We start from the raw sequence: 24,394 nt of genomic DNA on the forward strand, positions 1-24,394 counted from the left end.
ACAAAAATAACCCATTTCATTATTAAAAAAATTTAATAACAAAGATGTATTTGGAAAGTAAAATTTAACAATTTAAAAAAAAAAAATTAAAACTCTTTCACAACCATCATATCACTCACAAATTCTCATAAATTTTTCTCACATATTCACTCTAAAATACTCCAATTCAAACAATCTCACTTTTTCCACACTTTATTCTCACATCCTCACACATCCACTTCCTCAAATTTTCACACATCCACTCTCTCAAATTTTCACACATCCAAGTAAGTCATTTTAAGCGATTTGATACGTTGAGAGCCAAGAGTTGTTACTATAAGAAAGTGAAGCATCCAATCACACTTTGTATTCTCAACCATGGCGGATATCATCAGCAATTTTCCAGATTCAATCCTTTGTTACATTCTCTCTTTTCTCCCAACCAAACAAGTTGTTACAACCAGTATTCTCTCCATGCACTGGAACCTTCTATGGCGTTCAGTTCCTTCTTTGGATTTCGACGTGGATACAATGAGTATAGATTATGACAAAGAAAAAGAGGGCATCTCTCGCCTTCTTCTCTCAGTGAACTCTTTTCTACGTGGACGCGATATGGACCAACTCCTTCATAGATTTCGTCTTAGATGTCCCTGTTTATATAATCAAAATAGTATCGAGACATGCATTGAGGATGTTTTGAGAAAAAGTGCTAGACTTCAACACCTCGACCTCGACCTGGGTTTTGTCACTGCGGTGCCCTCTGTGGTGTTTATATGCAAAACTCTTGTAGTTCTCAAATTGGCATTCGTATCACCGAAAAATGTTTCTTTTGTAGATTTGCCCTTGCTTAAAATCTTGCATTTGAATTCTGTTAGCTTCTTAGACTGTGAATATCTTCTTCAACAGTTTCTTTCTGGGAGTCCTAATATAGAGGACTTGGAAGTCGAGACTTTTAATAATTTTACTATAAAAGAATTCCACAGTTTGCCCAAGTTGGTCAGAGCTAAAATCGATGCACCAGCTGTACTTCCATTGGAAATTATTAAGAACGTTGAAGTTTTTGTGACAAATAGGGTATGCCTGTAAAATTTGTTTCTTATTTACTTTCTATTTGTATGGGAAAAAAATGTGATTTCTGATGTTTTTTACATTATTTTGTATCTCTTGCAGATATATAATCAAGACCTGGTTTTTGATTTTCAAAATTTAGTTCAACTTGAGTTTGTTACTTGGGAGGATAGTGAGGGATGGCTTGATGTCTTGAAGGTGTTCAGGCATTGTCCAAAGCTTCAAACTCTTTTCATTCGCATTAAAGACGATGAAGAAGATCCAGTTTTGCCATACCCACTTACTGTTCCTACCTGCATTTCATTACACCTTAAAACCTGTTGTCTTCAATACTACAGGGGTTCTGAATTTGAGTTTCAATTTGCGGAATATATTATGCTGAATGCAAATTATTTACGCACCATGAAATTCCTCATTCGCAGTGATGATTATAGTAATCTTTTGAGAAGACATGATATGATAAGAGATTTATCATCATGCAGTAAGAGTTCAGATGCTTGTACACTTTCATTTGAAAAGTATGTTTGACTTTTATATTTGTGAATGTTTATCAAATTAATCTACTTTTCTTCTTCGCATGTTTCTAAATTTAGTTTAGTTTCTGTTTCATATTTTTCTTACCGATTAGAGGATGATATCATGGTTTTGTGCTTTTAATTCTTGAATAGTTTAAATTTTATGAAAAAATGTAAAAGAAAATCATTGCAAAGACTCGTAATTCAGTATTGGTATGAAAGTATTTACCTACCATCACTCAATTATAAAGATATAAATTTTACTAATATTCTCAAGTTAGAATTAGAATATATCTTAATACAATTGCTGCGATGGATCTGTGATGAAGAGCCATGTGTGAAGAATGATGAAAACACCTCAGCAATCGAAAAGAAAAGCACACAACACTGTGAAACGATCTCCATAAACAGAGAAAGAAAAAGAGCACGAACAGAAGAACCTACAGAAAAGGGAAAGTGAAGAACGAAGATGATGCAAGTTTTTTGTTAAAGAGGCACCAAACAAAGAACTTTGCAAAACACCTCATATCTTAGAGTAACTTCCCTCCCATACAAGGACGTTAGGTGAATACAAGGAAGGGTATTCTGGTGCTTTATCCGGGTGTGCTCCTGCATGGAATCCATGATCCTTCTTCCGCTTTCCTGCTGCATTCCCAAACTGCTGGTACATGTTGTATTCTTTTGCAGGTTTTACGCTCTAGAGTTGCTACACATTTTTTAGAAGGAAGTACTGTTATCATATGGTTCTGTTTTGGTTTGTAGAGGAAAATAGGGTCTGTTAGTTTTAGTTTGGTGGTGCGCTTTTGTCAGCAGCTGTTTAAGCGAGCGTTAGTCCTGTGCCTAAGGTTTTAGTTGTATTCTGCTTGTAACCTTGGGTGTTTGCGTGGTAAACCCTGCATTGTGCCTTTATGTGTACGCTGTGCTAGTTGGTATAAGGGTTGGGACACCGGTATAAGGGTTGGGACACCCTAAAGTGTCCCGTTCTAATTTACTTTATTCTTTGCTGATAAAAAAAAATAAAATTCCTCCCATATTTCTAACAACCTGTATTCTATAATTTCATAATCAAATTTGACAATAAAACCATAATCTTCAGATCTGCACCACTTCCACTTATCATCCTTCAAGTCTTCCTTCACAAGGGTGTATCCTTGTGATTGTGTTTATGGGTTGGGTTACCTTGAAGTAACCCTTAATTTAATTTATTCATTGCTGATAAAAAAAAAATCTTTCAAGTTTTCCTTCAAATATTATAAAGTGGACTTTAAGTATAACTTAACCCCATAAAACCGACTAATGAGTTGAGGTTGAGGTGAAGTTTGCACCCACTTATATACAATGAAATATTATCATCTCTTGTCAATGGGCACAATTGTCTCATTTTTTACATCAATTGAAACAAACTTACCTGGTTGAGGATAGAGGTCCAACTCATAATGTACAGTTGATGCACGCGTGGACACATGACACTCAAGTCAAAGGTTGACCTGGTTAGCAAGACTAACCCATAGTTAAGGGATGACCTAATCCAACCCTAATCACAAACCAACTCCTTAATCTGGTCCAACAGCAAGGGCCCATCAAGGTAATATAAATATCACGCACTCCAAGGAAAAGGTACGTCATTATGAATAGTATTCTGACAGCCGAATACGACACCACACTGACTTGAGCGTTGGAGTGTCATCTGTAGGTACCCACCCGTCTGAGAAACCACTCGACGAGAAAGACCGAAGAAGGAGCGTTGAACACGTGAAGACCGACCGAATAGCATCTGGAGTCAATAGTTTTCCCAGTCTCCAAACTAGTTCCAGAACAGAATCAGTTCTTAAAAACCTCTTAGATGGATAACAATTAGAATACTACAACACATAAACAATTAGTATACACAATAGGTAATGAGCAATAACAAATTTTACACCTAAATAAAAGATATTAATCTAACTTAATTCTTGACCAGAAACAATCAGAATCTGGATTCTTTTGTATAACAATTGAAAATCTGTTCACAAGTTAATTAACCATTTAAAATTGCATGAGCTGTAACTAAGATCATATAATTAAAACCTAAATCTTACAAGTCTTTGCTAATAGAACATAAAATTTAAGATCATGAATCTTAAAAAAAAATATCTTTTTCAATTTTAAAAACTTCAACAACCAAATAATATATTAATTAGAGTTTAAGTCTTATTAATTTTTTTTCAATTGAAGAAAAATGACAAAGATGCTTTAAAAAGTAATGTAGTATAATAAGACCAAAAAGTAGTGTAAATGAAACCTAAACAAAAATATTTTAAGGACCAAAACAGAAAAAAAAAACTATTAAGGAACATAAACAACCTCAACTTCAATATAATAGAAATCATATTTAATACAAGCATTAAGACTGCATTGAGAAGAAGTGGTAGACTTGAAACCTTGATATCAATCTGGAATGGTTTGTTGAGCTGCCCTCTGCGGTGTTTAGCTGCAAAACTCTTGTAGTTCTCAAGTTGTCCACCATATCACTGAAAAATATTTCTTTAGTTGATTTGCCCTTGCTTAAAATCTTGCATTTGAAATCTACTTCATTTAAATGTGAAGATCTTCAACGTTTTCTTTCTGGGTGTCCAAATGTAGAGGACTTGGAAGTCGGGTCTGGTTTAACCCAGAGATCGGCTGCTAATACTGCAGAAAAGTTCAAGAAACTTCCTAAATTGATAAGGGCTAACATCCATACACATTTAGTTTCATTGGAATTTGTTAAGAATGTTGAAGTTTTGGTCACAGATAGGGTAATGCGTGTAAACTTTCTTTCTTAGTTACTTTTCATTTCTATGGAAATTCTAATGTTTTGATATTATTTTGTATTTCTTGCAGATATATAAAGAAGACCTTGTATTTGATTTTCAGAATTTACTTCAACTTGAGTTGACCAGTTTCATGCATAGTATGAAATGGTTTGAGTTCTTTGAATTGCTCAAGCATTGTCCAAAACTCAAAGCTCTTTTCATTGACTTTGATGAGGTTTAATAATTTAAGTTTTTCGAGTATGATTCTTCTTGTTATCTTTTCTTAAAACATTAGGATTAATGTAGTTTTATAATTGTTTTTAACAGGAGAAGGATGTAGTTGCGGAAGGCGATAAAGAAGCACTTTTTCCATGCCCCGATACTGTTCCCACATGCATTTCATTACACCTTAAAACCTGTCGTCTTAACAATTTCAGGGGTTCCGTAGTTGATCTTCAGTTTGCAGAATATATTATGAAGAAAGCAAATTATTTACAGACCATGAAATTCAGCTTTCACCTTTATGATTGTAATTCTTCTTTGAGAAGACAAGAATTGACGACATATATCTCCTCATGCATGAAGAAGAGTTCTGATACTTGTACGCTTTCATTTGAGTATTTAATGCCTGAGCCTGACCTCTCTTTCTTTTGAGTATTTAAGGTCTGTAATAGTGATGGTTTATTTTTGTTTGTATTTCATGTAGTAACTGCAAGAATGTAGTTTTCTTTATCAAATGAATCTACTTTTTTTTCATTTAATCAAAGTTTGCTGCACGTTACCGGTTTTGTGTTGTTTTAGTATAATTTGTTTAAGATATGTTCCTAGGTATGTAAATTATAAAAAATTAGATGGTACTAAAATTAGAGGAAGACATAATAAAAAGTATATTTATGAACTACTTGTCTAACTGAATCAAGTTATATATTTAAATTATTATTGTTCTTTTTCACATATTTTTGCTATTATTTTTCTCACGACAAACATTCTTAGTTTATTTCTGTTGTGACATTAAATATCCAAGTCCACTAAAAAGAAGATGCAGTGGTAGCTTCCAGAAGTGGCGATATTAATATAAGGGGAACCACCTGCCCTAGTTGCAAGTGCAAACATCTTGATAGGTGTTGCATAAGGGTGGCAGAATCTTTAACCAGAAATGGTCTATATTTCAGTGATCAAGGCTTTAGTCTCAATTAGAAGTATTAGTCTTAAAATGTACTGATATTTACTGATAGATTGACTAGGTTGGTTTGGTTGCCATAGAATTCCAATGTGATCCTACTTTTCTGTCATTGTAAACAGTGAAATCTTTTAACTATGATGCATTTGTAACTAATAATTGGTATGCCAATTGGTAATTAGCAATAACAAATATGGGGTTTAATGCAACATTTTTGGCTAAATGGATTTGGAGAAAGGGATCGGAAAGCAGAGTGATATTTTGGAGTCTAAATATGGAGTTTGAAGAAATTTATAGAAAATTTATCTGTTACAAAAGGAGTCTTATTATATGAAAAGTTTTCGCACGTGTTAACACATGATAAATTCATAAAAAATAAATTAACAAAAAATGGAAACTTTACATGGCATGAAAACATGGAGTGTTTACATGGAAGGTGTGCAAACGAAGAGAAGGGAAGTATGCATGGCATGAAAAGTCATGACTGTCACGTTTTCATGGAGTGTTTACTCCCAATATGTTTTCGGTCATTGCCAGAGTTTGTGTGGAGTGCCCTTGCTGAATTAAGTCGATTCTTTAAAGATCTATGTTCTAATACATTGAGGATGAATGATCTTGTCAGAATGAAAGAAAACATACCAATCATCTTATGTAAGTTAGAACGAATATTTCCACCAGCTTTCTTTGATTCAATGGAACACCTTGTCGTTCATCTTCCTATGGAAGCAATACTTGGTGGTCCTGTTCAGTATCGTTGGATGTATCCCTTTGAAAGGTAAAGATTATGTTAATTATTTTAATGTTTAAGAACATGTGCAACTTATAATAATTACTACTTTGCTTTAGGATGATGGGAGATGCAAAGAAATCGGTGGGTAATTTGGCACGAGTAGAAGGATCAATATGTGCATTCTACCTACATCGTGAGATAACATATTTTTGCTCTCATTATTTCAAACGTGTCAGCTTGTCAAATAGAAGTTTGAGAAATGATCCTCGAACATTTATAAATGAGGAAGACCCGCACACATTGTCGATTTTGAATAAATGTGGACGCCCTAGTGGTTCTAGCAAGGACTATTGGTTAAGTGATAAAGAACATCGTTTTGCCCATGTTCATGTCCTCATCAATTGCGATGAGGTCAAACCATTTCTTGAGTAAGTTTAATTGTACATGATTTGAATTAAATTATTGTAGGTTGTGTAATTCGCTAACTAATTGTAATCAATATTTAAAGATTGTTCTTACAAGTGTACTCAATCAATGATGAAGATGCTTCGACAGTTATACATGCTAATTTTCCCGAATGGTTCAAGAGCTACGTAAGTGTAACCTAAACCCATATGTGTTTCTTATTAAATCACACTTTCATAAATAAATGTCATGTTTTCTTATGACTAAAACATAGGTTCACGATGAAAGGAATGTAATAAACCCAAACTTGAAGGGACTTTCTTGGGGACCTAATTCAAAGACAACATCATGGAACATCTACTTCGTTAATGGATATAAATTTCATACAAAGGCATGGGCTGATGGTAAGAAAACAACAAATAGTGGGTTGTATGTTAAAGGTGTCACTGGTGGAGGAGAAGATGACTTTTATGGTACAATTCATCATATATATGAATTGGAGTATGTTGCTCTCAATAAGAAGGTCCCGCTTTTCTATTGTGAATGGTTTGATCCTACAATTAATGTTGGGACTAGATTTCATTCACAATATAATTTAGTTGAAATCAAGTTAAGTGGCAGATATGGACCGTATGATCCATTCATTCTTCCGCAAAAGGTCAAACAAGTTTATTATCTCACTTTTCCAAACATATGTAAAAACCTTCGTGGGTGGTGTGTTCCAATTAAAACAAAACCTCGAGGATATGTGCAAGTTGACAACATCAATGATGAATTGCCGTATCAAGCTGAGGAGACGTCTAATGTGTTACCAGTTACAAGAATTGAACATTTACAATGTTTAGCTGACACATCTAATGTCGAACTACTTGATGACGATGATGATATTGAAGCACGTAATGATGACGATGATGAAGATGTTGACCTCTTAAATGAAGATTATTCAGAACATCACATACACACTGACGATTCAGATTTTGATAACAATGAAGACTAATGTATATTACTTGTAATCAATTATAAACAAAACATGTGATCATTACATATTTATACTAATATTGTGAACGGATAATTTTTCAGGAAAAATGGTTAGGACTAGAGGGAGGGATGGTAGGATTGTTAGACGTGGACAGCCGAGACGTGGAGTTTCTACATCGATGCACGGTGAGCTAGCTATAGACTTGGGAAACCTCCCTTATTCTGGTATTTTACCATCGTCTGATCCTGGTAGTCCATATATTTCATCCCATTCCTCGACACCATCTTCTAGCCCGTCTTCCTCCATCCCCTCGTCCTCTGGGCATGGAGAATTTCGGCATGCTTATCCACACCCCACTATATCACCTCGTCCTCTTAGTATTCCAGTACCACCACGACCATCATCCTCTGCTCCGACTTACCATCAGAGTGTCCCTGAACCACTCCACCAGACTCAGAGTTTTCCACTCCACCCTACCTCTGGTACATTTGTGCAGCCCACCCCTGGTACATTTGTGCAGACTACTCCTTATCCCATTGTCCACACCACATCTTCTTCAGCTGTCCCGACTACTACTGGCTCTGTGCAAGGCCTCTCTAACCATGTTGACCATGGTGCCACTGCTGCTTCAGAGCATAACCTCCCCCCTAAGGAGGTCCAGCGTGACCCTAATGGTAGGGTCATCATCCGACTTCTTGGAAGAGGGTAAGTCATCCTAAATGTACATTTAATTTTATCTTTATATTACTATGTTTGTAATTTTATTTGTTTGTATTTGTAGTTGGACACCAAATCATTTTGCTAGTGAGGCCATTGGACATTGCATTCGATCTCAATTTAGAGGTCCATATCATCATTATGATGTCATGCCTGAGGAGGACAAACTAAAATGGTGGACTGACTTTCAGGTAATTTTAATTTTTGACAAACTACAGTCACTTGTTTTCTTGTTTTTCTTGTGGACTCAAAGTAACTATTTTCTTCTTTTTAACAGACTAGAGTCACTTGGGCACCCCATGATGAATGCCAAATTAAAAAGGTCTACGAGTCTAAAGTCAAAAAAAGACTTTGTGATATGTTGACTAAGGCTAGGAGAAAGGCTGTCCGCCCTATTTGGATAGGTCAGCAAGCATGGGTTGAACTTCTAAACTATTGGGATTCACAAAAATTCAAAGATAAATCAACTCAAAATAAAGCCAATAGGAGTTCAGCTCGTGGTGGAGCACTGCACTCCACAGGTAGAAAATCACATTCAGATATTGCAGTTACCTTGGTAAGTACTTGTCAATGCCTTACATGAAAATCATTTTACATTTGCAACCTATAATGCTTTTAATTGTACAACATTATTAGGAACGTCAATATGGCCGTCCTCCAGAACCTGATGAACTATTTATGGCCACCCACACAAATAAGAAGGGTGAATGGGTTGATTCTCGTGCTCGAGAAACTTATGTAAGTTATTCTTTTAAATTGTTTTATATTTATATTTTAATTTTCTAACATTTTCATTTTGTAATGATCTGTGTAGGAAAAGTATCATGAGCGCTTGAAGGTCCTTCAAGCAAATAGTTCTCAGGACTCTAACACTGATGTCCACCAACTTGATCCTGCAACTAAGCTTCAAACATGGAAGGAAGCTGCCGGAGGAAAGAGTAGAGGTCGGGTATATGGTACGGCAGACTTGGCTGCTAACATCCGCCAAGGAGTCTCTTCTCTCACCCAAGCCTCTGCGTCCGACACTTCACAATCTGGACAAGTGACTGAAAATCAAATGCTTCGTGCTGAACTTAGTATGTGGAGTCAGAAGTATGCACACCTGGAGGATGAGCTGAAGGTTATAAAAGATAAACTTATCTCTATGGATCAAGAAAAAACTACTTCCAATAGCACAACACAATTCCATCATGAGTATGATCCAGAACAGGATGATCAACCTATTTCTTAAAGTACATCCTATAATGTAAGTTTAACTATTTGATATTTTTATTATATACTAAATATTTTAATTATTTGATTTATTTATTTATATTGTTTATATTTTTTTACAGGTTTATCACATCACTATGAGATTCATTTTGCTACTTCTAGTTAAATTTGTAATGTACAATTTTAGTTGTAATATTTTTTCAAGTATTCATATCTTTTGTTTAACTATTTCTATTGCTTTTCTACTTTGGATGTGTTTCTGGATTTTGATTTCATACTTTGGATGTGTTTGTGGATTTGGGTGTTTATAGATGTATTGTGAATGATAGTAATTTGTTTCAATGTGATTTGGTTTGGTTGGTATTTAATTTTTACAGGTAATCTGGTTAGAAAGCAAAATAAAATGTTTTTTTTTTCTTCATCACATGCGTCGGCCATAGGCCCACGCAAGTTTTTTTTAAAGATGCGTCCGCTTTTGCGTGGGCCAAGCCCACGCAAGTTTTTTTAAACATGCGTCCGCTTTTGCGTGGGCCAAGCCCACGCAAATTCTGATATTTTTTAAATATATATTTTTATCATTTTCGTCGGCTAGACCGACGCACACGCGAAATAAAAATTCTACGTCGGACCGCCCACGCAAAAGCCGCCGCATATGCGTCCAACCTATCTTCTGCATGTTGCGTCCGTTTTGCGTGGGCTTGGCCCACGCAAGATGCACCCAATTTTCTGGCCCACGCTAATTTTCATTTGCTTCCAGGCTTTTTTCGTGGGAGGTGTAACGGACGCGAATCGGACGCATAAGCGTCCGTTTTCTAGCTTTTGCGTCCGTTTTTGGCCCACGCAAATTGGCTTTTTTCTTGTAGTGAGTCTTATTATATGAAAAGTTTTCGCACGTGTTAACACATGATAAATTCATAAAAAATAAATTAACAAAAAATGGAAACTTTACGTGATTCATTGTAGGGAGAATACGTGTCTTTTTTTACATATTGTGTCACTGGTTTCTCATTTATTCTCTCACTTGCCCTCTCTCATTGTCTTGTTCTTTTTATTTTCTTTATTTTCGTATTTTTTTGTCATAACCTCCTCTATTCCTTCTCTCGTTTTGTCTCTCATAGTTTTATTTTTGTGCATTTCCTTCTTTGTGGTTTCTTCTGTCACAACCACCTGTTTCCTCTCTAATATAATCTTGCTCTGTGCATTTTCTTTTTTTTGGAAATGAATGTAGGTATCTTCAACCATTGTATCTCCAATCACGGTATCCTCAACACGCTGAGGAAAGATTTTTGCCTTTTTTTTTACGACTAGGAAAGCAAAATTGCATAGTTTGTTGAGTCTTAACCCCAAATTGTGTTACATCTCTCTAGGCTTTTCTTCGTGATAAGACCTTTTTGTTCGTTTTTTGAGTTTTTTTTTTGTTATGGACATGTTTTGTAGTAAATAAATAGGTTGTTTGTCTATATTTCAATTGTTTTTATTAGTAAAGAACTGAATAAATAAAATGGAGCATTTAAGGAATACTCCAACCTTTATATAAAACCTAGACAGTGTCCCTACTTTACTAGATACAAATATCCCGTGCTAAAGCTTAAGCTTTTTAGCTAAACTTTTACAACAATAGACACCCAATGGAACTTGATAAGAAGTTCTTAAAACCCAACTTAAACCAGAACTCTAGACAAAAAAAACCTACAAAATAACACTCATGGACAAAACAAAAATGAAATCAAACCTACAAAAACAACTTTATAGACAACCACCAAGCATGCTGTCAAGTTATGCATCTTAAGCTCTATTTCCTCTCCTAACATCTCGCTTAAATTAGAGATTATTTTATAAACTAAAATATATTTATCTAAACTAGTTTATACTATTAATAAAAGTTAATAAAATAATTTTAAATTGATATCTAACCATTGTTTACCAAGATTTTAGCTATTTACTACTTTATATTCTAAATTAATGTCTATTAGTTTTTTAAAGATTAATTTATAATATAAAATATGAATAACTAAAACTTGAGTAACTAATTTAGATAACAATTTATAAACTATTTTATAATTTTTTTATTAATAAAAAAACCATTTTAGATGAAAATAATTGTTTAGAAATTAGTACCTTTTTTTATTAGCAAAGAATTAAGTAAATTAAATGGAATGCTTTAGGGACATTCCAACCCTTATATAGAGACCCACATTTAATCTAAAACTAAAAAGAGATATTACAAACCAATCCTATGCTACGTCCATTTCCTCCAATCGTGAAAATCAGCTCCACGAACACAACTCCAAACCAACTTGCTGATAACTATGTCTACACCTATCTCATATAAGCCAACCAAGACCATCCAGATCTGTTCAACATAGAAAACCCAGCATCATAGAAATTAGTATCTAATTTAGTTGATATAGTGACAATTTTTTTTTAAATTTAATTTTTATTTAATAATCTTTTTTAGTGTATATAAATATATGAATAAAAAAGAAAATAATAAAATTATATCTTACATAAAAAATTTAAAAATATTTTATAACAAATGAAAATAGAAACTTAAAAAACATAATAAACTACTAGAAAAAACCTATTTAGCGAACATTTACATTAGTAATAATAAATAATACAATCATATCATAAGTTTTTCAATGTAGAATATGGGGAATATAGCCCTACACTTTTCCTTTCAGTTCCCAAGGTGTAGGTTTCCCATGGCATGCACATCAATTTAATTTCCAATGCAAAACTAAAAATAAAAAGAAACATCCTTTATAATGTTTTTTCATGATTGAAGTTTAATACTTAACCAGTTTTTCACGCAAGTCAACATTAAAAACATACAAAATCAATTTGATTTTTATTTATCATTTAAATAAAGAATATTGAAAGGTAAACAGGGATGCGAAATGTAACTGAAGGAAAATTAAGTTAGGTTGGATCATATTGATTATTTTTTAAAATAACATCTTAATCCTATTTATTCTTAATATATGAATAGTTTATCACTTAAATATGCCAACACTGGAATAAAACAAATTATAAGGAAACTTGAAAAATTTATTTAGGACCAAAACCAACACATACAAATTTATTAAAAGAAAATATAAGTATTAATTTCACATGCAAAGTGAAATAAGATTTATCACTTAATTTCATTGTAAAAGTCATAAAGTTTAAAATCTATATCTTAAAAAACTTGAAATATATTAACATAATATAAAATTTAAGACTCTCGATAATAGGACACTGAATCATAATAAAAAAATATTTTTCTATTTTAAATTTAGCAATACCAATCACCAAATAAGAAACTAATTATAGTATATGAATATTATAAAAATAAATAATACATTGTAAAATCACTATTACTATATAGATAAGCTACACTTAAAGAATATTAAGAATATATTTTTTATTAAGATCAAATCAGAAAAAAATTATTAAGCAACATAAAGAACCAAAAATTTAAAATATTTTTTTTCACAACATTAAAATACTATTTAATTAATCTATTATTTTCAATTGTTATATATTTTTATACTGTATATTTGTTATTAATCTTATGTTATATCTTACAATATTTCTGTTCAAGCTTTAAATAAAATAAAATAAGACATTTCTAATATATATATATATATTTATATTTGATATTAAAAAATAAAAATAGAGTTAAAATATATTATGTAATACAATTTTTTTTAAATAATTAAATGAAACAAATTTACGATCTATCTTAATTAAAGTATAGTTCAAAAATAGTAAAATTAATAAATATTGTGAATAATATAATAGTTAAATAAATTATATAATATAAAAGTACGAAAGTATAAAGAAAAATAATAGTAAACTTATTCTCAAATCTCTTACCTATTAAAAGATACAAAATATCACTTTCGGTACAAAAATTAAAATTCTAAAATCATAGTATAAATGAATAACAAGATAAATTAATAAAATTGTATTTTATATAAAAAAAAACCTGATAAATATTTTTAAATAAATAAAAAACTACAAATGAAAAATTTAAAAACATTACAAACTATTAAAAAATTATTTACCAAACATTAGTAACAAATAATAAATAAACTTTAAGAATAATTTTATTCCAAAAATAATAATATTGACCTCTGAATTTTATAAGATTTCTCTCACTGAAATATCTTAACATAAAAATAAATAAATAAAACTTTCGATTATAAGATATCTTCACATAATATAAAAGAAACGAAAAAAATCTTGAATGGTAAAATTATAAAAATCATTATATTGAAAATATTTTTGTTAGTTATGAAACAAAACATTATAATAAAAATTTGAATTTACCTGTTTGAGTAAAAGTTGTGAAAAAATATATTAAAAGAAATATAACCCAATATAAAAAATAAGACAAAAAAAATCTTGAATTATAAAAAATCATTACATTATAAAGATATTAAAAGAAATCTAACTGAGCATAATAATACTGAAGAAAATGTATACTAATTAATACACTGTAGTATGACTCCTATTGATATTCTCAAAGCTTGTCCTTTCACTTCCCAAGGTTTAGATTTGCCATGGCATGCACATCAATTCCAATGCAAACATAAAGTCTCTTTAAGCGATTTGATACATTGAGAGAGATGAGTTATTCCTATAAGAAACTGAAGCATCCATGCACACTTTGCATTCTCAACCATGGCTGATATCGTAAGTGGTTTTCCAGACTCAATCCTTTGCTACATTCTCTCATTTCTCCCAACCAAACAAGTTGTTGCAACCAGTGTTCTCTCCAAACGCTGGAACCTTCTGTGGCGTTCCGTTCCCTCTTTTGATTATGAACATCATGACCCAACTGGTGATTATGAGGATGACCTAGATGCCTGCTCTGACTTTCTTTACTCAATGTTCTCCCATCTGCTTTTGCGTGATATGGACAAACCTCTCCATAGATTACGCCTTACATGCTGTTCTGGGTATAACCATTATAGCATTGAAATATGGATTGAGGCTGCACTGAGAAGAAGTAGTAGACTTGAACACCTCGACCTCAATGTGTATAAGGATTTTGTGGTGCCCTCTGTTGTGTTTAGCTGCATAACTCTTGTAGTTCTCAAGCTGGCGAACTTAGTGCTGAAAGATGTTTCCTTTGCTGATTTTCCCTTTCTTAAAATCTTGCATTTGAATTCTATTTCTTTCTCAGGATGTCAAGATCTTTTTAAACAGTTTCTGTCTGGGAGTCCTAATCTTGAGGATTTGGAAGCCAAGAATTTGGATTCTAATCCTGCAGAAAAGGTCAACAGATTGCCCAAGTTGGTCAGAGCTAACATCGATGCACATATAGTTCCATTGGAAAATGTTAAGAACGTTCAAGTTTTGGTCACAAATGGGGTAATGTGTGTAAATTTGTTTCTCATTTCTTTTCATTTTAAAGGGAAAAAATGAGATTTCTGATGTTTTGATATATTTTGTATCTTTTGCAGATACATCCACCAGACCTGGTTTTTTATTTTTGGAATTTAGTTAGACTTGAGTTGAACCGTTTGAAGTCTAGTAAGCAATGTTTTCAGGTTTTGGAAGTGCTCAAGCATTGTCCAAAGCTTCAAACTCTTTTCATTAACATTTGTCAGGTTTAATGATTTAAGCTTTCGAAGTTTGTATCTTCTTGTTATCTTTGCATCAAACATTAGGTTTAATATAGTTTTATAATTGTTATTAACAGAAACAAAATTTAGTTGCTGAAGACGATGAAGAAGCAATTTTGCCATGCCCAGATCCTGTTCCTGCATGCATTTTATTGCACTTAACATGCTGTTGTCTTACGAATTACAGCGGTTCTGCATTTGAGTTTAAATTTGCGGAATATATTATGCAGAATGCAAATTATCTACAGTTCTTTGCATTCCGCATTTACAGGAACAATCCTTCGAGAAGAGATGATATGATAAGAGATTTATCTTCATGTAAGAAGATTTCAGATACTTGTAAACTTGAATTTGTGTAGTTAAGGTCTGAGCGGTAACTGTGATGTTTTCTTTTTTTTTTGTATTTCCAGTATTAACTTCAAGAATGTGGATGTTTAATATACTAATCTATTTTTCTTCATCTAATGGAAGTTTACCGCACAATTATCTTTTTTGTCCAGAAATCTTATGAAAGTTTTTTTTAGTTTTAAAATTTTCTTCTTGCTTTAGGAATTTTCTCATATCTAATTTGCAATTATCTTTGTTTGACATATATTATATATACACACGTACATATATGGTTTGCTTTTATAGTTTTTTGTACTTTTCATTCTTGAACAGTATGAAAGGAAAATGTAAAGAAATTTATTGCAAAAAATCATAATTCTGAATTGGTATCTGTTGCAAAAAAAACTCATAATCTCTCTCTATAAATATATATATATATATATATATATATATATATATTATGCAAAATTTGTATAAATGAATGATGGAGGATGTGTGTGCATATAAGCAGCATTTCTGAAATGGCTTTTTTAATTTTTTTTTTTTTTGAAAAAACAAAATTATTAAAATAATTGTATTGCTACTCGAACTACAAAATTGAAGTCAATATTATAAATAAATTTATATAAATTAATTAAATAATAGATGAAAAGTAAAGATACAAGCTATAAAAAGTAATTTTTTTTTTAATTTTGAAAATAATATATAAGTGAAATTATAAATGTTTAAAATATCTAGCAATTAAGAAAACAGAGAGCATCAGTTCAGACGTGATTGTTTCAAATTGATCAGCACTAAAAAGTATCCTATGTACTAATTCATGTATTAGAAGAAGAAAAAAATTGTCATATGACAATACATGAAAGAACACCCAAGAATAAACAACGATAATGAAAAAAATAACAATGTGTATGATGTAAACTATATTAATATTAATAATATAAAATAAAGTCATACATAAGCATTATTTTTAAGTTTAAAATGAAGATTTTATATCTAAATGATAAGATTTTTTTTCTTTTAAATTCAAATACATAAAAAAAGAATTATTAAAAAAATATTTAAGTGATCGATATTTAAGGATATCTTCTTTCCACTAATTGAAGGTAATAAAATAACGACGTATAACACACCATTGCTGTCAGACTTTTATGCATTAAATACGTTTGTGATCTCATATTAGAAAATAAACAATTATTGCTTCACTTTGGGTCTATCGACCATATTCAACTCACCAAAACCATTGAATATAAAACTAATCAAACATAAAATATGTATCCAATGTTGAAAACCCAACCATCAATTACTCTTTATGATTGGCTGAATCTGTGAATGGGACGAATAATTGTGGAATTAAGCTTTTAACAAAGACTCAAAGAAAACCTTAAAGTCAAGTAATCCTTTAATTTCTGCAGAGGCAAAAAACTTCACTTCTAAGCTTTATATAAAAGTATCTGTATTGCCTTATCAATGATGGTAAAACCATGCATTCATCTATTTCTCTCGGTCTATAAGATTTAAAACAAGAAGTTTTAGTTGCTTCTTACATAGAAGTCTTTTATTATTATTTTTTTTCCATTTTTTCTCAATTTTTTTACCCTCTCCATGATTTGATTGGTTTAGTCTAGATGAAAAAGGTCATGATTTAAAGGTACTATGTTTCATATTTTTTCTGCAAAACTATTTACACTCAATTTCAATTGGTTTTAAGATGAAATCTAACATGCCATTAGAGCCTATATACCATCTTTGAGAGTTGAATATTTTGTTAAGCATTGCCTTTTCTTGCATGAATATAATATATTTGTTGCACTGGGACCCACAACCCTCTTCCCATTTCAGCATTTCATACTTTCATTGGTTGAGTTGCCATTAAAGAAAAAGAAAAATATGTTCTTAAAGTCAAATCATCCTTTCTAACTACTCTTTCCATCACTCTACCATTCATTACTGCACTGAATCCATTTCACTTCATTTCCAACTCCTACCATGGCAGCAGAAGTTATTGGTGGTGCTCTTCTTTCGGCCTTTCTTCAGGTTGCATTCGACAAGCTCGCTTCTCCTCAATTTCTAGACTTCTTTCGTCAAAGAAAACTTGATGAGAAACTGCTCACCAATTTGAACATCATGCTGCACTCCATCAATTCTCTCGCTGATGATGCTGAACTAAAGCAGTTCACAGATCCACACGTCAAAGCATGGCTTTTCGCTGCCAAAGAGGCTGTCTTTGATGCAGAGGATCTGTTGGGTGAAATAGACTATGAACTCACCAGATCCCAAGTTGAAGCTCAATCCGAACCTCAAACCTTTACTTATAAGGTATCGAATTTCTTCAACTCTACTTTCACTTCATTTAACAAGAAAATTGAATCAAGGATGAAAGAAGTCTTGGAGAAACTAGAATATCTTGCAAAGCAGAAGGGTGCTCTTGGTTTGAAAGAGTGTACTTATTCTGATAATAGATTAGGTAGTAAAGTGCTACAGAAATTGCCATCATCTTCTTTGGTGGTTGAAAGTGTTATTTATGGCAGAGATGCTGATAAAGATATAATCATTAATTGGCTGACATCTGAAATTGATAATTCTAACCAGCCATCAATACTTTCCATTGTGGGCATGGGTGGGTTGGGTAAGACCACACTTGCCCAGCATGTATACAATGACCCAAAGATCGACGATGTAAAATTTGATATGAAAGCTTGGGTTTATGTTTCTGATCATTTTCATGTTTTGACCGTGACAAGAACAATTCTTGAGGCAGTGACTGGTAAAACAGATGATAGTAGGAACCTGGAAATGGTTCACAAAAAACTAAAAGAAAAATTGTCTGGGAAGAAATTTCTGCTTGTTTTGGATGATGTTTGGAACGAAAGACGGGAAGAATGGGAACTTGTGCAAACTCCTCTTAGTTATGGAGCTCCAGGAAGTAGAATTCTTGTCACAACTCGTGGCGAGAATGTTGCTTCTAACATGAAGTCTAAAGTGCATCGCCTAATGCAATTAGGAGAGGATGAATGCTGGAATGTTTTTGAAAATCACGCATTAAAAGATGGTGATCTTGAATTGAATGATGAGCTAAAGGACATTGGTAGAAGGATAGTTAAGAGGTGCAAGGGATTACCTTTAGCTTTGAAAACAATTGGATGTCTTTTACGCACAAAGTCATCCATTTCAGATTGGAAAAACATATTGGAAAGTGAGATATGGGAGTTACCAAAAGAAAACAATGAAATTATTCCAGCGCTATTTATGAGCTATTGTTATCTTCCTTCTCATCTTAAAAAGTGCTTTGCTTATTGTGCCTTATTCCCCAAAGATTATGGGTTTGTGAAAGAGGAGTTAGTTTTGTTGTGGATGGCCCAAAATTTTCTGCAGTGTCCCCAACAGATTAGACATCCACAACATATTAGACATCTAGAAGAAGTTGGTGAACAATACTTCAATGATCTAGTGTCAAGGTCTTTTTTTCATCAATCAAGCGTCGTAGGACGTTTCGTCATGCATGACCTTCTGAATGATTTAGCAAAATATGTTTGTGTGGATTTTTGTTTCAGGTTGAAATTTGATAAAGGCGAATGTATACCGAAAACAACCTGTCATTTTTCATTTGAATTCCGTGATGTCAAAAGTTTTGATGGTTTTGGGAGTTTAACTAATGCTAAAAGACTTCGTTCATTCCTTCCTATCTCGCAATATTGGGGTTCTCAATGGAATTTCAAGATTTCCATACATGATTTGTTTTCCAAGATTAAGTTTATACGCATGTTATCCTTCCGTGATTGTTCATGTCTTAGAGAGGTCCCAGATTGTGTAGGTGATCTTAAACATCTCCATTCGTTAGATCTTTCGTGGTGTGATGCGATACAAAAGCTACCTGACTCGATGTGTTTGCTCTATAACTTACTAATACTGAAGTTGAACTATTGTTCAGAGTTGCAAGAATTGCCCTTAAATTTGCACAAACTTACCAAATTGCGTTGCCTGGAGTTGAACTATTGTTCAAAGTTGGAGGAATTGCCCTTAAATTTGCATAAACTTACCAAATTGCGTTGCCTAGAATTTGAAGGTACAGAAGTGTCAAAGATGCCAATGCATTTTGGAGAATTGGAGAATCTTCAAGTACTGAGTACATTTTTCGTGGATAGAAATAGTGAGCTAAGTACTAAGCAACTGGGAGGATTGGGAGGACTCAATCTTCATGGAAAGCTATCAATCAATGACGTGCAGAATATTATGAATCCTTTGGATGCATTAGAAGCAAATGTGAAAGATAAACACCTTGTGGAGCTAGAATTAAAATGGAAGTCGGACCACATCCCTGATGATCCAAGGAAAGAAAAGGAGGTACTTCAGAATCTACAACCCTCCAAACACTTGGAGGATTTAAAAATCTCGAACTACAATGGTACAGAATTCCCAAGTTGGGTATTCGATAATTCGTTATCAAATCTGGTGTTCTTACAGTTGCAGGACTGTAAACACTGCCTATGTTTGCCTCCCCTTGGAATTTTGTCAAGTCTGAAGGACCTTGAGATTATGGGGCTTGATGGAATAGTGAGCATTGGTGTTGAATTTTATGGGAGCAACTCTTCATTTGCATCCTTGGAGAGGTTGGAATTCCACAATATGAAGGAATGGGAAGAATGGGAGTGTAAAACTACTTCTTTTCCACGTCTTCATGAGCTTTATATGAATGAATGTCCCAAACTGAAAGGTACTCAAGTAGTTGTTAGTGATGAGCTCACAATTAGCGGAAAGAGTATCGACACATGGCTGCTTGAAACCCTGCATATTGATGGAGGTTGCGACTCTCTTACAATGTTTCGGCTAGATTTCTTTCCAAAGCTTCGTTCTCTTGAACTGAAAAGATGCCACAACATAAGAAGAATTTCACAGGACTACGCTCATAATCATCTCCAGCACCTAAATATTTTTGATTGCCCTCAATTTAAATCATTCCTGTTTCCCAAACCCATGCAAATCCTGTTTCCGTTCCTTATGAGTCTGGAGATAACTGTTAGTCCACAAGTGGAGTTTCATGGTTTGCCATTAAATGTAAAATATATGTCTCTTTCATGTTTAAAACTTATTGCCTCCTTGAGAGAGACCTTGGATCCCAACACATGTCTTGAAACCTTGCTTATTCAAAATTCAGACATGAAGTGTTTTCCCGATGATGTTTTGCTGCCACGGTCTCTCACCTCTCTACTAATCAATTCTTGCCTAAATCTTAAAAAGATGCACTACAAGGGTCTCTGCCACCTCTCCTCTCTCACACTTCTTGATTGTCCCAGCCTTCAATGCTTACCAGCGGAGGGTCTCCCCAAATCCATCTCTTCTCTCTCAATCGGGCGTTGTCCATTGCTGAAAGAGCGTTGTCAGAATCCAAATGGCGAAGACTGGCCAAAGATTGCTCACATCCGAGAACTGAATGTTTGGTCATAAGATGAGTCACAAGTTCAAAATTAGACGTGCACCTATTTCAATTTGTCTGCCACTTCAACAGGTTATAATTCTCCACAATATCTTTGTATCTTTTTTCTAACAATTTTCTTAGTTGCAAACGGTAACTCTATAATTGCCATTTTCCAAACAAGAGCAGCACATGTTATACTTAAACTGATGATATTTATTAAAGGAGGCTCTGCTACGATTTTCATGAATCAATTACTTTTATTTTATTCTTATTTTCGTGCAAGATTATTTCAATTGTTCTGTTGAAATTAAATTCCAACCAAATGTGTTTCCTATTTTTAGAATACTACGAAAATCGTGAAGGTGGTCTGGCATTTGGCATCCATTCCGAACAGAGTATTCTGTAGTTGGAAGTTATGGTGGCATCATCTTCCTTTTTCTAGCTATCTAAGTATATTTGTTTTCATAGCCACATTTTTTCTTCTGACAAAAAAGATGAACTTAAACTTAATAATAGATCACTGAAGCTAAATGATCCCAAAATAGAAGTCATGGGTTTTGAGTGGAGGAAAGATGAATGGAAACTACTGTGGACATAAGGGACCTTATGTATCTAAGGAACTTGTAATTGGAATTTAAAAGTATTTTTATACGACTTTTTACTTTATTAAAAAGCTCTTGTGACATTCCATCAATGAAGACTGAGTTTTACAGAAAACATAGTAATAGAAATAGCTTGAATATTGTTCAGAATATGAGTGTTAAGCTGCCAAACCCTCATGAAGTTCTTTGGTGACAACCAAACTGCTATGCATAATGAACCTAAACTGAGAAAATTTCAGTAATATTTTGAAAACAGGGTCTAATGTGTAAGGCCATGCATCCATCCATTTTAGTGTTCACCCATACAATCTCTTACAATGATTGGTATATGTCATTTTACAATGTCTTCACTTCACTTCTAGTAATTGCTCTAGGTGTTTTTGATTACTACACATTTTTTATAATTGCTATATGATCAACACCAAAGTTTATATTTATTATTTCCTTTTGTAAAAGTCTTGGTTCTGCCTTAAGGCAATGGAAAAATGATTTTGCTAGCAGTGAGGTTCCTACATTCACTTAAAATATACTATTACTTATTTGATATTTTTAAAGGTCTGTTTCTCTAGTTTCTTTGTGCCTAAATACATCTGCTTTGAATGTAGAGTTCTTCACAAAGCATTATCAACTTTGATGTAAAATTCACCTAAACACTCTGAAGGCCTTGTTTTTTCTCTTACCCAGGTGTTTTAACTACTACACTTTTTCAACTATTTAACAAAACTAGCTTGTACCTTTTCCCCCTCCCTCTCGTTACAAATAGTTTTTCTATTTTGTGGAAGAAAACTATTCACACTCAATGTCAATTGGTTTTAAGATGAAATCTAACATGCCATTAGAGCCTATATACCATCTATGTGAGTTGCCTATTTTTTTAAGCATTACTTTTTTTTTTCTAACATTCCCACTACAAGAAAATAATTAAATAGAAACTAATTTTAGACACTAAAAATAATTAGTTGTTGTATTAACTAAATTAGATACTAGTTTAGAGACTAAAAAAGTTATTGATTTCTAAATTAGTTTCTATTATGGATAAATAGTTTCTAAATTGGTATCTAATTAACTAACAAGGTTTTAACTACCAATTATTTAGATTCTAAATTTAGTAGCAAAATCCAAATTATTTATCTACTGATTTCTTCTGTGGCTCTTGATTTTAGATAATGATTTGTTAAGAGCCAAGATGCTGTGCTAATCAATAACCATATTGTCTGTTTTACAGTATCCTGTTCTATATCTAGAGGGAGTAGAAGACACCCTCTTCAGCTGGCCCAGGATTCTTGGGTAGATGTTGAATGGAGTCCTTAGTTCTTTAGTGATCTTCTTCTTAACCACTAATTCTGTGTTGAATCAAGCCTTCAGAAGAGATGGTAAGGTGGTTGATTTTGAAATACTTGGGGTCACAATGTATACATGTGTGGTGTGGACTGTGAATTGCCAAATGGCACTATCCATCAATTACTTTACTTGGATACAACATTTTTTTATATGGGGCAGCATTGTCTTCTGGTATGTGTTTGTGTTGGTCTGTGGTTACCTCTCTCCAGCAATATCCACAACAGCTTACAGGGTTTTTGTGGAAGCATGTGCTCCTAGTGCTCTATATTGGCTAGTAACCCTTTTGGTTGTTGTGTGTGTTCTGCTACCCTATTTCTCCTATAGCTCTTTGCAAAGTCGGTTTCTACCAATGTACCATGATATTATACAGAGAGAACAAGTAGAAGAGATTTAAATTGGGTTATCAGATGATGAGTTACCTAAACAGGTCCAGGGAAAACTAATACACCTCAGAGAGAAAGATTGAAGCAAAGGGAGTTGTGAAATGTAAATGCTTCTAAACATACATTCTTAGACCTTGGAATTTTATTTGATTTCTTTCTGAGTTGGGAAGTGGCATTGAAGTAGTGAGCATTGCAAATAGCTTTTAGTTTTTTATTTCTTTTCCTCCTGATTTCCATTTGTTTAGAAAATTAGGAGAGGAGAATTTTTGTAGCAGTCACCTGATGTAGATTAGCTGTGTAAAGCTTGAGTATTTGTTGTATTTGTTAAGGGAAGAAGCAATAGATATTTTACATGTTCTAAGATTAAGAGGGTTTGATTTTCAAACTGGTGTATAGTAAATACATATTGGAAGAAAGAAAGTTTAGTATTTTGGTTAGATGAGATAGGACCATGCTTGTGCTGACTTTAAGATGAAAGGAAATCTAAGAAGTATGAATAAAAACTCAACAATATAATGAACACTTTTTTCTTTCTTTATCATCAAAGAATTAAAGGAATTAAAAGAAGGGGTGTTCCAACCATATAAAAAAAATTCAACAATATAATGAACACTTAAATAAGAGTGACATAAACAAAAGGCTAAGGTACATAAACATGCATTAATCCAAATTGAATCCAGTTACTAATTTTGTCCACTTTGGCCATCTGCAAAGATTGAACTAAGTAGATAACTGACACTCCTAAAAAAGAGAATAAGAATTTTTATAGAGAGAGGACATTGTTGCAACATGTTATTAAAAAAGACTTAAAGCTTAAAGAGATAATTGTTTTCTGTCTTCACTGTAATATAACTGCAGGGTATGAGGCTATAAAATTCTACAACTTGTCATAGATAAATCAAAATATCATGAAAATCATCAATACCACTTATTTAAATGGATTGCTTAACAATCTCAGGAAGTAAGATGAAATTCAATTAGGAAATGTTTTTGTAAGATTGTGACTTCAACTCTCTAAATTTTATACACTCGTAATGTCTTTACAACAGGCACCATTTCAGAAAAACAACATTGAAAATATTTGCTTAATATATTTTTAGGAAATCTTTAAGTTTTTTAAAAATATCTCTTACATAAAGATAAAAATA

At 32.8% G+C, this 24,394-nt stretch overlaps 4 protein-coding genes across 5 annotated transcripts in view; all 4 read left to right on the forward strand.

Annotated features, from left to right (window-relative positions):
- Positions 1 to 24,394, forward strand: part of LOC137836972 (putative disease resistance RPP13-like protein 1) — a 51,292-nt gene that overhangs the window by 8,779 nt on the left and 18,119 nt on the right. The gene's annotated exons all lie outside the window — the stretch shown is intronic.
- LOC137836978 (uncharacterized) lies at positions 8,346 to 9,922 on the forward strand. The gene is made up of 5 exons (XM_068645785.1): positions 8,346 to 8,538; positions 8,625 to 8,903; positions 8,984 to 9,085; positions 9,162 to 9,593; positions 9,682 to 9,922. The coding sequence occupies exons 1-4, from the start codon at positions 8,380 to 8,382 to the stop codon at positions 9,576 to 9,578; spliced, it is 957 nt and encodes a 318-aa protein (XP_068501886.1). The 5' UTR covers positions 8,346 to 8,379; the 3' UTR covers positions 9,579 to 9,593; positions 9,682 to 9,922.
- LOC137836621 (F-box/LRR-repeat protein At4g14096-like) lies at positions 14,231 to 15,536 on the forward strand. Its single transcript, XM_068645283.1, has 4 exons — positions 14,231 to 14,923; positions 15,016 to 15,162; positions 15,255 to 15,311; positions 15,408 to 15,536. Exons 1-4 carry the CDS (start codon positions 14,231 to 14,233, stop codon positions 15,534 to 15,536), a joined length of 1,026 nt encoding a protein of 341 aa, XP_068501384.1.
- LOC137836967 (putative disease resistance RPP13-like protein 1) lies at positions 17,391 to 23,613 on the forward strand. 2 transcript variants are annotated; one of them, XM_068645776.1, is made up of 2 exons: positions 17,391 to 21,010; positions 22,748 to 23,613. In XM_068645776.1, exon 1 carries the CDS (start codon positions 17,494 to 17,496, stop codon positions 20,947 to 20,949), a length of 3,456 nt encoding a protein of 1,151 aa, XP_068501877.1. In that variant the 5' UTR covers positions 17,391 to 17,493; the 3' UTR covers positions 20,950 to 21,010; positions 22,748 to 23,613. The 2 variants fall into 2 exon arrangements, with proteins under 2 accessions (XP_068501877.1, XP_068501878.1); XM_068645777.1 differs by lacking the exon at positions 22,748 to 23,613 and adding an exon at positions 21,262 to 22,741.

This window comes from Phaseolus vulgaris, chromosome 4 (genome assembly GCF_000499845.2).
Source record: "Phaseolus vulgaris cultivar G19833 chromosome 4, P. vulgaris v2.0, whole genome shotgun sequence".
Taxonomy (NCBI): domain Eukaryota; kingdom Viridiplantae; phylum Streptophyta; class Magnoliopsida; order Fabales; family Fabaceae; genus Phaseolus; species Phaseolus vulgaris.

Coding starts and splice junctions, on each gene's coding strand:
- LOC137836967 (XM_068645776.1), top strand. CDS start 17,494: ATGGCAGCAGAAGTTATTGGTGGTGCTCTTCTTTCGGCCTTTCTTCAG.
- LOC137836978 (XM_068645785.1), top strand. CDS start 8,380: ATGTTTGTAATTTTATTTGTTTGTATTTGTAGTTGGACACCAAATCAT. Junction 8,539..8,624: donor AATGGTGGACTGACTTTCAG/GTAATTTTAATT, acceptor TCTTTTTAACAG/ACTAGAGTCACTTGGGCACC. Junction 9,086..9,161: donor CTCGTGCTCGAGAAACTTAT/GTAAGTTATTCT, acceptor TGATCTGTGTAG/GAAAAGTATCATGAGCGCTT.
- LOC137836621 (XM_068645283.1), top strand. CDS start 14,231: ATGGCTGATATCGTAAGTGGTTTTCCAGACTCAATCCTTTGCTACATT. Junction 15,163..15,254: donor TTTTCATTAACATTTGTCAG/GTTTAATGATTT, acceptor TGTTATTAACAG/AAACAAAATTTAGTTGCTGA. Junction 15,312..15,407: donor TTTTGCCATGCCCAGATCCT/GTTCCTGCATGC, acceptor TATATTATGCAG/AATGCAAATTATCTACAGTT.